Genomic DNA, 13284 nt, shown 5'->3' on the forward strand with positions numbered 1-13284 from the left:
GAAGATGTACAGAGAGAAGAGGGCCAGGCTTGGGAAGGACTGTGCCACAGTCCTAGGCCTCAGTTGTGTGCTGGGATTACCCTGGGCATTAGCTCTCACCACCTACACCTCCGTCCCCCTCTCAGGGCTCTACCTATTCACCATATTCAACTCTCTGCAGGGTCAGTGTGTCTCTAATCTTCATCTACACTCAGTGATTCCCAACCTGTGGGCCAGGGCCCACTGGTGGCCCGCGAAGGTATTGCAAGTGGGCCCCCAAATAATTGGCAAAACATTATAATGATAATACAATGATGATACCAATAAATAGAAACGTATAGGCTATACTACGTTGGTCCCATTGATCCAAGCCGGAACACAAAAAAACAGATGGTTGAGTCGCGAATACTTTCAAGATTTTCAAGTAGGCCCTGATCCAGAACAGGTTGAAAACCGCTGATTTAGACAATGAATGGATGGACAAATGGCTGGAAAGTATTTTTGTGATTGAACTTAACTCTCTTTTGTTCCCTCAGGTGTGTTCATGTTCCTGTGGTCCTTAGCTTTGTCTCGCAAGTCTCAACAAGACAACTTGTCGGTGAAAGACTCCTCCACTCACAGGACGATGGAGACCACCAGCTTAAAAAACTGACATTTAGGGCTCAGCTAATCCGAAAACAAATGCAATTTCAAATGACCCAATACCTCAATATTGTAGCAGCAATAACAACAATAACAAAATAAATTAAAGCTGCAAGCAGCGATGACCGGGCCCTCGCACCTCTGTCTACGTTATAGCTAAGTATGCACACATTAATCATAGCACATTTTGAGGTACTTGAAGGTTATTGCTGTGTGCAGTGTACATAGGACCTACTTCTAAATATTACTTTGCAGTATACTGTATGTGTAAGCATTAATACAGTACGTGTATCAGTTATGTGTACGTGTTTGTATGTAAAGTGCCAGGTGCCTGTGTGTGATGTGTTTAAATATTATGATAGGTGTGTGAGGGCTGCTGTGTGCGAATTGGTGTGCGTAGCTGTGTGTGTGTGTGTGTGCGTGCGTGCGTGCGTGCGTGCGTGCGTGCGTGTGTGTGTGTGTGTGTGTGTGTGTGTGTGTGTGTGTGTGTGTGTGTGAGTAGTAGGCAGACTGGCAACTTATTACTGTGTTGGGCTTAAACCAGCAATGTGGAACTTATTTTTATGAATAAAATGTTATTTTAACCAATCTGTGTGGTAGAGTTGGTACAATTATTATTAATTAACACATCTGCAGTGGTTGAAGGTGGTCTCCCTAATCTTCCATTGAGAAATGTCAACACTGGTATTTGGTAATTCTAGGACATTTGTGGTGGTTCCCAACCTTCATACATCTGAAGTTGAGACCCCCCCTTGCACATGAAGTTACAGCTTTAGCCAGTAGTGATGCATATCAGTCACAATGACAACCTGACTTTGTGATATTCAATATGTTATACCTATAAATATTTTGGATCCCATTACTTAAAGGGGGAGAAAGCACTGAGATTGGTTAGTTGTTTGGAAAGCTTTTTTTCCTGTAGAAAAGGGTAATGTATAATAATAATAAATGTTTTTTCTTTTTTTCATTGATTGATACCAAGTTGTTTCAAAACAGAAATTAAATATGTAATAATAAGGACCCTTTTCATAAAGTTGACTTATCATAGTAAACATAGCAGAAGCTAATTCAATAAAAAAGATGAGATAGTTTGATTTAGCTCAAATTTAAACATTATAAATTTAACATACGTGTAGCGCTACAGCTATGTTTTGATCATGATGTATTAAAGTTATGATGATAGAGTTGTTAGGTTATGACTTATGACACGTCTGTGAAAGGAGTCTATTTTAATATACACAAGTCATGTTAACATGTTACATGAAAATGATGCAAATTCCTTGCAACACTGATGACCACGCCCCTTTTCAATTTCGCGACATATGCGCCCAACTTTACGGCAAGCAAAAGACACTGCTCTGCAGTGTTGCCATGTCCGCTTATTATAAGCGACTTTGGGCTTATTTTTCTGTAAAGTTGCTTGTAAATATTGGTAGTTGCGGTTTTTGGGGCTTGTTTCTTAGCCTGGTAAACTCTCCCTCCGGAAATCTCATTTCCATTTGATTGAAATCAAATGGAAAAGAGATTTCCGGAGGGAGGGTTTACCAGGCTACTTGTTTCTAAAGTGCGACTGCTTATTTGGGCTTGTTTTAAAACATAAATAAACCAGTGGTTCTCAAATATTTTCTTGTCAAGGTCAAGGAGTAACCCCCAAATTAATAAGTAATTGCCCCCCTAACCCCCATCTGAAAACATTTTGTGCCAGGGACTCCCATACCAAATTTGTGTTGTTTGATTGAATACTTTATTAACCGTTTGGGGGGGGGGGGGGGCACAGAAAGTACTACATTTCTGTACAGTTAATACATGTTAGAATGTTTCAAAAAAATATTTCACATTTTTCTACAAGATTTAAAAAAAAGAATACAGCAAGCTCACAACGACCTAAGTTGCTTCTCTTGGGCTTCTTAACCAGGTTGCTTATTTCTCTCACACAATCTGGCAACACTGCTACTCTGCTCTCAGACTCAGGCTGACAGACTCACAGACAGACACAGCGAGGCGGAGAGACGGAGAGGCAACAAACATGGACCCGAACACCACCATCCTTCGAGTCAAAAGGAAGCGGGGCACCGACCCCGCCGACGCGTTGCTGCTGGCATGCAAGCGCATCCGACCGGAGAGCAGCACGTCTCAGAGCCCCTGTCCGGTGGAGGCCATACCGGAGCCCGACGAGGCCGAGGTGGAGAACTCCGTGTTCAAACTGGTGGCGACGGTGGCGACAACACAGGTGAGACCAGAGGCCCGTTGATTCTACCCTACAAAGAACAGTCACTGGGGATACGCCAGTGACGTCACAAACAGTGTTGCCATGTCCGCTTAATATAATGCTGCAATCACACGGGCAGATTCAAAAGATACAGTCTACCATTCTTTTTCGATTGGAAGCCAAGCCAGTGTCAGTGACATGATGAAGATACAAAGATACATTCGAGGTTTGTAGCTGCTAGAAAAGCTTCAAAGCTGCAAAAAAGTTTAGTTGGTTTCAACTTAAGCTACAAAGAGACAAAGCTACAAATATGCTGTGTATCTTTTGTATCTGCTAGTGTGATCGCAGCATAAGCGACTTTGGACTTGTTTTTCTGTAAAGTTGCTTTTAAAAATTGGTGGTTGCGTTTTTTTTAATCTTGTTTCTAAGGTGTACATGCTTATTTAGGCTTGCTTTCAAATGTTTTAATTATTATGTAAACCACGCTTTTTGAAAATCTACAAGTTCACAACCTCATTAATAGTAGATCCACAAAAGCTGCTGTTAGTGACGCGTTGTGAGCTTGGTAAATTGCCGATGCATAGGTTTATAAAGTGCTCATGTGGCCCATGTAGTTGTTTCTTTTGGGCTTGTTTTCTTAGACCTGGTTGATTGATTGATTGAATACTTTATTTAGAAAGACATGAAAACAGTACATGGAACATGGAAGCACTGTGGCTTATTTAAAATGAGATCCCCGTGCATTCAAATCATGATGACATCTTACATCTTATACACTACTATGCAGAACGTCATACAATCAGCTTACAGGTTACTGGTTGCTTATTTCTCTCAAAATATGGCAACGCTGATCACAAACCCTCGGATCCTGTCGTAAGCACAACGACGCTACTGTTACATTTTCAACGTGTTAAAGGATCACACAACTTCTTTAGCCGAGCGATAAGGTCTTGAAACGATGTTTAACCTCTATGGGTTTTAACAACGCAGTTGAAGGACCCCCGTGATGAGTCTGAAGGCATACAGGATAGGTGGGCACTAGGGACATCTGGGCACCTCGATGTAAAATTGGCTATTTTGTCCAAAATGTTAATAAATAAAAGTAATGTTAAGGATACATGTAGTGAACATGCACGGTACATCATTATTAGACTTCAACTTATTGTGTATGCTCCAAAATGACTGGATATACAGGTTTTGTAGCAATGTGTAGACGTATTAGATTGTAATTGTCGTTTGTTTAAGCATATTCTAATTATGTATACTTTACTTAAAAACATTTGACAAATATTACATTTTTGGAAAATTTTGGACAAAATAGCCAATTTTACATCGAGGTGCCCAGATCCTGTTAGCGTCTGAAGCACTTCCGGCTTTGTTTTGACGTCACTGACGAATCCTTGGTATTGTTAGGACCGTGTTAGCTTAAGCTAGCATAGCAGATGAGAAGTTGTATTTACTAAATGTAGTACAACTCAACTATTGTGTACACAACGCACAGTCACGTTTTCTGTGTCGTGGTAAGCTAACCAATTTTAGGTAACATATTGACTGGGGGTAAAAAAAAAGGCTATAATAACATTCCTGCCACAGTTAGCCGTTGAGCTAATGGACGACGTCATTATCATGCCATCTATTCATACGTCACTTCAGCTCTAGTCGTTGCACAGCCAGCGTGTCCCATTTTCAAATGAAATACCCATACTTAAGCTGAAATTATTTTACTTTTATCTAGATAGTACTATGCTACAATCAAAGTAAATGTATCATACTGAAATGTAGAAATACTCCATTACAAGTAAAATTCCGGAACTCAAAATTTACTTGAATAAAAGTACAAAATTGGAAATGCTCCAGTAAAGTAAAAAATACCTCAAAATTGTACTTACAGTACTTGAGTAAATGTACATAGTTACTTTACACCACTGTATGCTACAATCAAAACACACTCACCAGTAGCCTTGGATCAAGATTATCATAGATGTATTTTTTATCGATTTTGACATTAGCTTATAGATATGTAAATGTTAAAATCGATAACATTCATCTATGATAGTCTTAATCCAAGGCTCAACTGAGTGTATTACTTATTATATATATTATAGCGGAAAAAGAAACTATCTAGATTTAATGGAATGTAAATTGGTATGCTAATAACCTTATAACTATTTCCCTCTAATTCTGCTACCTACCACGTTTTGCTTCTATACATTTTCTAACATTTCGTACACTGCTAAATGTAGTGCAGTTTCCAGGTTTGTATATGATAAAAGTTTAGGGTGAATAAAGTAGATACTTGTCACAGGGTCCCCACGGTCATGAAATTCCTGGAAATATTTTGAAATTAAAAAAGAAATAATCCAGTACTGGAAAAGGTTTGGAATTGATCAAACTTCATCAAAGGTCCTGGAATTTATCAAGGGTCCTGGAAAAATATTTGGCTATGCATTGTTTTTGGCTATTGATTTTTTTTAATACAAAACCTTTTCAGAAACATGTATAACATTACACGAAATATGTAACATAAGTCGTTTTTCACCAAACAGGCTGTGTAACACCCCATCCGCACTGCCAGCGATGCGACGTGATGCGACGCGAGCGGGCGATGAAATCTCATTAAAATACATGTTTTTGAATGAGACCGTCCTGACCTACCGCAAGCGACAACGAACCGTGCAACGACGTCGTCCACCCCTCCTATTTTCGCTCGCAGGCTCTATTTGAGCGAGGTTTCGCGGCTGTGCCCCACCCCCAAACACTTTTTATTGTTTTTTATTTCTTTATTTTGCTACACTGGCTATCTTTGGGCATTGTACAGATGTGCCACTTCAAAACTTCACACGTTACTGTTCTTTCCCTGAAAGTCCCCTGAAAATGCATTTTTTTCCTCCCTTTTCTGCCCTTAAAATGCACTGTTTTGCCCCTGAAAAGAAGTTGTCACTACACACCCCCGTTTTTCCCTTCAACAGACATCCATATACATGAGAACAAAAGAATGTGTGTTTAAGAAGGTGTCAGACTCATTATGAGGCGAAAGGTGATTTGACCAGTTGCTCAAATTAATTAGCATCATAAAAGCAGTGATCATCAAAATAATTCAGCATTTTAAATGCCCTTCTTTGTCCCTCTTATTGCCCTGGGAATCCCCTGAAAATGTACTGTCTTGGCGATGGCAGGACATGTGAAGTTTTGAAGTGGCACATCTGTACATAGGAGTAAGAGACACATTATTGCGCTGAATGATTGTTATATAGGCCTGGAAATTGGGCTAAATATTCTGGAAAAGTTTTGGAAAAGTTTTGGAAATTCATTGCTAAAAATGTGTGGGGACCCTGTTGTCAACTCTTGTCTTTGTAAAGTCTTTATAAAAGAATGGAAACCATTTATGTTATTTATCTTGTATACGTGCATGAATATCTGCCAAGCGCCAACATTTGTTACTATGATGGGTCACAGCAGGTTTTTACCTAACCATGTATGATCATAATTACAATATTCTCCCATTTTGTGTCTAATAATACTATCAAACCCTTTTTTCCAATTATTAAAAATGAAATACTAAAGATATCACATTTGCATAATAAGTATTTACACCATTTGCTATGACATTCAAAATTGAGCTGAGATGCATCCTGTTTCCACTGATCAAACTTGAGATGTTTCTACAACTTGATTGGAGTCTACCTTTGGTAAATGTCAATTTATTTGACATGATTTTGAAAGGCACACTCATGTCTCAGGTCCCACAGTTAACAGTGCATGTCAGAGCACAAACCGACCTCTATCCGTGGAAAGGTAAATACAACTATGTGAAAAGGACTGTCTTTTTGTGTGCTGGCTGTTTTCTCAGTTTCAAGAGCGCAAACCAAGCCATGAAGTCAAAGGAATTGTCTGTAGACCTCTGAGACAGAATTGTATTGAGTCACAGATGTGGCGAAGGTTAACAAAATATTTCCGCAGCATTGAAGATCCCAACGAACACAGTGGTCTCCAGCATTCATAAATGCTTCGACAAAGTATTGTCATATATTTGTAATGTATTTTCAGAAGGGATTCTCTGATAATAAAATCAAAGCAAGAGGTCCCGCACACTGTCTGGAACTTGCAAAAAATGCTTGTAAGTCTACGTTTCGGTCCTTAGACCTTCATCAGGACAGACTGATTCTGGTTTTAAAAATTGAATAATTATGGAACTGGCCATAGTTCTCAACATCACAAGAACAGCTGTGATTTTGGTACGAGTGTGACCATTATTCATGGCTGTAAATGTTTAAGCTCCCATACCATTAAGGGGTAGTTATACATAAGGGCTGTATTTTGATGATCAGGCTCCATTCAGACTCCGTATGCTGTGATATTTCATATATTATTCCCCTCATCTACAGGATGCTCCGGTTCAGACACAGGTCCGTGAGGCTCTGGCGCGGCCCCGTGTGGCCCATGCCCTGCGTCCCTCTGCTGCCAGCACCCACCGGGTCCTCGGGGACCTACGGAGTGCCAAATGGAGCACTCGGCGAGAAGAACGCTACCGAATCCTCTCCAGCCACCGCGCGGGGCTGTCAAGCCCTGCAGAGCGGCAGAACCCCCAGGGAGACTCCTCCGAGAGGGCAGGTGAGACGGAGCGGGATGAGAAAGAACAGGAGAAATGCTGGGGACTTGGAGACGTGCAAGTGGTTGACCTTGTACACGAGGATGAAGAGGACCAGAACAAAGCTCCTGGCAAGGTAAGTTAATCCAGATGTGTCACCTATTGTTATTCTCCCAGTCCCTTTCCATACTCTTGTAACACTGACATACAAGGTGCAGCATTCACTTGGTTGGTGACGCACATGCTAATTTCACTCAAGAGTGTAAAATTGACCATTTGAGGAGTACAATTTAAGGAACTCTATTTGATATCTGGTGCGATGACCGCCTAACAAAAGAAAGTGACTTAATAATTCAAGTAAGACTTGACATTGATGGAAATGTAGGGCTTCTATTAGTTTAACAGGAAATTGTGCAGTAGACTATAAATAGCTGACAGACAAAGCTCACCACTTAATTTTCAGGAGTGTGTGTGTGGCTCAAAAGTCAAGGAGTATCAGGAGGAGTTGTAATAAATGTGTCCTGTCTGAGGTATCCGTCTTGGTATCCTAACCCCTATATATTTTTAATTTGATCAAGTAAAAATACTGTAAATTACTGCTTGTCCATATGGCTACAATAATGGCACGGTGGACATCATTGTAGCTGGTACCTGACCGGAGGTGCACCGGTAACTGACCGGATAGTGTTTCAGCCACATACTCACAATGTCCAGAGTTGGAAGGCTGTTGGATGGACTTACCCTAGTTTCTCCCTTCAGCTTCCTGTCTATCTGCTATCCAATGTAAATTAAGATTCTTTATTTTAAGTAACTCTTCCCCTGTCATTTCGGTGTGTCCACAGACCTTGTCCTCGGACCCAGAGGAGATCCTGTGCAACAACGTGAAGATGCTACGGGAGCGTCTGAGTGTGTCCACAGAGCAGCAAGGGCCGGAGCACCGGGAGCAGGAAGACGATTACGTCTACGACCTTTACTATCAGGAAACGGCCACACCCGGCTGGATCCAGGACATCCTGTCTGTCAGGGCCTACGCAGACGAGGGAGAACTGGTGTGTGGATGGGCTGGATGATGGATGGACAGACAGATGAATGAGTGACGGCGTTGAGAATTGGAGTGAGTGAGTGTGTGTATATGGGGGAGTGAGCAAATCAATGAGCGAATCGATGGGTGAAGCAGTGAGCAGGCATGGAATAGGTCAAACGGTGGTTAGTGATCACCCAGAATCACAGTGAATGTGGGCCTGGTCATAGACTAGGGCTGGGCAATATGACTTCAAATCAGATTTGAAACATTGAAACTAACAAACAATTATAAAAAAATAAAATAATGCATCGCGATGGGATGCGTTGTGAGCTTGCAGATAGGCTATTTTCACTATTTGTGCACGCCACCATTGTACAACAAATTATAATACAGGGTTAAGTGGTTAAAAATATGTTTTATTATTTCCCGTCTATTTGTTGATCTAGAAGAAAGAAGCATTATGAAAAAAGTGCTTGATTATTCGGTTATAAGTCAGTTATTGGTTATAAATCTCGGTTTTGATATATTCTTTATTAATTGCCCAGCCCTATCATAGACGTATTATTTTTTTCATTAAGGCGTGCAGATTTAAGTAATTTGCTTTGCTTGATGCTATACTCTTAACACGGCAATGAAATTCGAGGTTCAGCTGGAGGTTTTAGCATGTATTTTTTCTATCATAGGTTCCTGACCAGGTGGTTCATGAAGAGGAGGTGTATGAGGACGAGGATGATGAGAATGAGGAAGGCAACTGGAGGAACGAGTACCCAGATGAGGAGAGTGATGGAGACAGCGACAGAGAGGAGCGCTACGGTGGTATGTCCACTTTTGTGACACAGTTGCAGCCCAAGCGATAACATTGGCCAATATGAGGCTTTAAACAAAATGTTTGCAATGTCGTTTAATGTGGTAATGTATCAGCATTTTAACATCTATTCTATTTGTGCATGTGGTCTGACTGAGCACAGTCCTCAGAGGAAAAGCGTCGGCTGATGTTTTGGCAAAATCCATGCACAAAAGTCTATAAAGTAATTCCAAAATCAGCAGATGTTTCAGATTTCCTGCCATATTTGCCAATCTTTTCTGAAATCTCCTCAACCTAATTCGGTAGTAATTATTTTAAACAATGAAATTAATGGTGGTTCATTCATTGGTTTCTAGACGTACCAAAGGCTTTCTCGGGTTTTCTCCAGTTGCTTTTATCAGCCAATCAGAAGCAGTTTTATTTGTCACATCACAGTTTACAGGTGTAAAGCAGTGGGTAAAATACTTTTTTTTTGTGCGCGATCCATCATTTTGAAGTAGTCCGTGAGAAGATAGAGTGAGAGAAAAGGGAAAGAGATAGAAAGCAGGTTAAGTAGGACTGATAAAGATATATACAGATAGCGTACATGAAAGGCAGATATGTACATGATATTTTGATCGTTAGCATCATATGTAGCCTATGTAGGTGTTAGGGCTGGGCGATATGTCGATATGTATCGTCTGGACGATAGAAAATGTCTGTCGTTTAATAGGAAGCTCTATCGTTTATATCGCAATATATAGTATTAATATATATAATATTAATCCCAGAGCACCCGCGGGACGAGAGGGCAGCGAGCCCCCCCCCCCCCCCCCCCCCCCTCTCTCTCTCGCTCCCCCCCCCCCTCCCCTCGCTCTCGCTCTGTCCCTCTCATAGAGTTAGGTCCCTTTTCGTCGGCTACGAGTATTTAAAGTTTGTCGAACGGCCGTGTTGCGCAAGTCCCCGATGCCGCGCGTAGCGGTAAAACATTATTTTCGGTGCGACACAAGTAGTGTAGTAGTGTTGCTCCTATCTATGTTTGTTTCTGTAAGTGTAACTTATATTTTCCCCATCATTATTAAACTACTGTTGGATGCTGTGATCCAATGTCAACAATACGATCGAAAGCACTTCCTGGTCAGTGTTGCCAGGTTTTGTGAGAGAAATAAGCAACCCTGTCTATGAAAACAAGCCCAAAAGAAGCGACTATGAACCGTATCTTTGTCTCAGTGGTGGGAAAAGTACGCAAATGTTGTACTTAAGTAAAAGTATCAATACTGCAGTACTGTAGAAGTACGCTGTTACAAGTAAAAGTCCCAAATTCAAAATTTACTTGAATAAAAGTACGAAAGTATTGGTATCAAAATGTACTTGTACCAAAAGAAGTACTAATGTTTGAAAATAGCAGCTCACAACGCGTCGCATCGTGGCGCGTTGTGAGCTTGTAGATCGGCTATTTTCAAATAGCCTATAAAATAGGGCTGAAGTGGTTAATGTAGGTTTTATAATATTATAATTTATATCTGCAAAGTAACTGGTAACTAAAGTTTTTAAATAATTGTAGTGGAGTAAAAGTACAATATTTGCCTCTGAGATGTAGTGGAGTAGAAGTTAAAGTATTGGAAATTAGAAATACTCAAGTAAAGTACAAATACCTCAAAATTGTACTTAAGTACAGTACTTAAGTAAATGTACTGAGTTACTTTCCACCACTGCGTTATGTATTCTGAGTTTTTCACTTCCAAGGAGTAGTAGTAATACAATGTACAGTAGGAGAGGACTTTGCCTTGTGAGACAAAAAAGTGTTACATTTTAGTTGAATGTTAATCTACATAAGCTAAATACTGGATATCAGTAAATATGCTTCTGGAGCCATAAGTGAAAGACCTACTTATTTCAATGCTGTGAATTGTTTACACAAAAAGGTAATTATTTGTTTAATTTTATTTTTATTTATTGAACTTCATTTCAGAAAAAGCTTCTCTTCTTGAGCCATAAGTTAATGACTTATTAAGTTCAATGTTGGGTTGTTTACAATAATAAGCTATTTCTATTCCAGCTAAATGTTTAAATATATACATGGGAAAAAAAGTACTGCATTTCCACATTGCAATTTTATGTGAACTATTCATTAATTGAATTTACCAAAAATGTGCTATATCGTGATGTATATCGTATCGGGATGAGCTATATTGGGATATGAGATTTTGGTCATATCGCCCAGCCCTAGTAGGTGTGTTCTTGGTGTCTCATTGGGTTGCTGGCTGATGTGACGTCTGGCCTCTGTGTTGCAGGTTACTGGGAAGAGGAGCACTCCTACAGCAGGAGGAGCTGGGAGCGTTATCAGAGGGAGGTGGTGCATGAGCTGAGTCGCAATGGAGAAGATGAAGACGATGATGATGCAGATCGTGCTTCTGACTGAGCCATATACTGTAATAATTGGTTCAACATACCTTTAGGTGTTTGGAGAGTATATCGTCACTGTCATGTGGAAACCCTGTATGTCCAACCCTGTTACTGTTCAGAATATGGGGGGGAAAGAATCGGGTTTCCCAATGGATCCAATGTAGTTATTATTTAGTCACAAGCCCCTGTTATGATTTTCATTGATTCAATATTTATAAAACCCCCAAAACACACTTGAACACTTTCACTTAATTGTATTACATTTAATAAAAAAAATAGCAGATGTACAAGATAACAGTGTGTCGCATTGCGATGCGTTGTGAGCTTACGCGACCACTAGTATTTATAAAAACCCAAAGACCCACTCTATCACTTTCACTTAATTATATATATATATATATTTAAAATAGCAGATGTACAAGATCACAACGTGTCACATTGCAATGTGTTGTGACTTTGTTACTTCTGTGTGACACTGCAGTATGAGCTTTAATTTTACGAAGAAAGAAAAAGTAGAAATTTGGACATGCAAGGTTTCTGACTGACAGCAACGATATTGTGTTATATCTGGAAGGGCCTGGCATCTTTTTTTTTTACCGTGGTGGAGTGAATATATGTGTGGGTGGAGTGAATATATGTGTGGGTGTTTGTTCCAAAGTGGATGTGCGTTAGAAATTTTGCACATTAGCGTGGTATGCCTTGTATGCTTTGTGCAGTTGACACTCTTAAGTTAGTGAGACACGTAAATGCGTTTGCATTTTAGGGTGTTTGCATTTTGTGCATGATAGTTTTTTTTTTCCTGTGTGGGCGTGTGTGCGCGTTTCTTTTGTTCAACATTCCTCTTTCTGATTGTTCTCTTGAATGCTTGTGAAATTACTTTTTTTTGTAAATATGTAGATGTGTATAAAAAAAGAAAGCTTTCAAAATAAATGTAAAACATCTCAAACTGTGAATTATTTAATGAGGTGGGAAATGTAACAGCATTGTCAAAATGTTTGTATTTATTGATAAACTCTGCAATAAATTAGATAGAACATAGATCTTTAATCCCAGAGATGGAAGATGCATGAGAAACTAAAACATTTCCATGGCAGTGAACGGAGCAGCCATGTCCAGAACTGCTTCTGTTGCAGAAGAAACTTGTAAAGTTCACAAAGGTTTTTATCAGTGTAGTTATATATAACAAGGTGAAATGGATAGAGTAGCCATACACAACTTTGTTTTTGGAGGAGTACAGCTGGTTACGATAACAAAGACACTACAGGTATATTGCACAGAATTGGAGCCCTGCCATATTCAGTACTTAATGTGTGCACTGCTCTCTGTGAGTTGGGCCAGTGAGGTCAGTCATAGTAAACACTGGATCTCTCAGATCCGCACTATGTGCATCAATACAAATATAAAATAAATTATTTGTAATCATAGATCAGCAAGTTTCACAACAGTGCACACAGCTGGAACCACGTTTTAAAAAAAGTAATCACTGGTGAATAATTGAAGTACAGTACTATTATGCATCAGCAAAATTTCAACACCTGAATAAAGTTCAACAGATTGAACTGATAGATAATTGCATAATCAGGGCATTGCTACATTTCATAGACTTGTTTGTTGGGTAACATGTTTGTTTAGGCGGGTGCAATACGTTAGTC

The 13284-nt window shown here is 39.8% G+C and overlaps 2 protein-coding genes across 2 annotated transcripts in view; both read left to right on the forward strand.

The window, feature by feature from the left end:
* The window catches only part of adgrg3 (adhesion G protein-coupled receptor G3), a 10981-nt gene extending 9781 nt beyond the window's left edge, over positions 1 to 1200 (forward strand). The window contains exons 12-13 of the mRNA XM_084062298.1: positions 1 to 161; positions 516 to 1200. The exon at positions 1 to 161 is cut by the window's left edge and continues 168 nt beyond it. Coding sequence (XP_083918424.1) covers positions 1 to 161; positions 516 to 631 — 277 coding nt within the window. The 3' untranslated portion in view covers positions 632 to 1200. The remainder of the gene's footprint in view (positions 162 to 515) is intronic.
* Positions 1201 to 2593: 1393 nt separating this feature from the next.
* On the forward strand, positions 2594 to 12578 carry slc7a6os (solute carrier family 7 member 6 opposite strand). The gene is made up of 5 exons (XM_084062607.1): positions 2594 to 2851; positions 7216 to 7554; positions 8261 to 8467; positions 9126 to 9258; positions 11521 to 12578. The coding sequence occupies exons 1-5, from the start codon at positions 2648 to 2650 to the stop codon at positions 11646 to 11648; spliced, it is 1011 nt and encodes a 336-aa protein (XP_083918733.1). The 5' UTR covers positions 2594 to 2647; the 3' UTR covers positions 11649 to 12578.
* Positions 12579 to 13284: the final 706 nt, after the last annotated feature.

Source organism: Gymnoscopelus microlampas, assembly GCF_963454915.1.
Source record: "Gymnoscopelus microlampas genome assembly, chromosome: 1".
Classification (NCBI taxonomy): Eukaryota; Metazoa; Chordata; class Actinopteri; order Myctophiformes; family Myctophidae; genus Gymnoscopelus; species Gymnoscopelus microlampas.

Excerpts from the sequence above, each read along its gene's own strand:
- slc7a6os (XM_084062607.1), top strand. The coding sequence starts at position 2,648 with ATGGACCCGAACACCACCATCCTTCGAGTCAAAAGGAAGCGGGGCACC. Across the intron at positions 7,555-8,260 it reads AGAACAAAGCTCCTGGCAAG|ACCTTGTCCTCGGACCCAGA; the intron begins GTAAGTTAATCC and ends GTGTGTCCACAG. Across the intron at positions 8,468-9,125 it reads ACGCAGACGAGGGAGAACTG|GTTCCTGACCAGGTGGTTCA; the intron begins GTGTGTGGATGG and ends TTTCTATCATAG.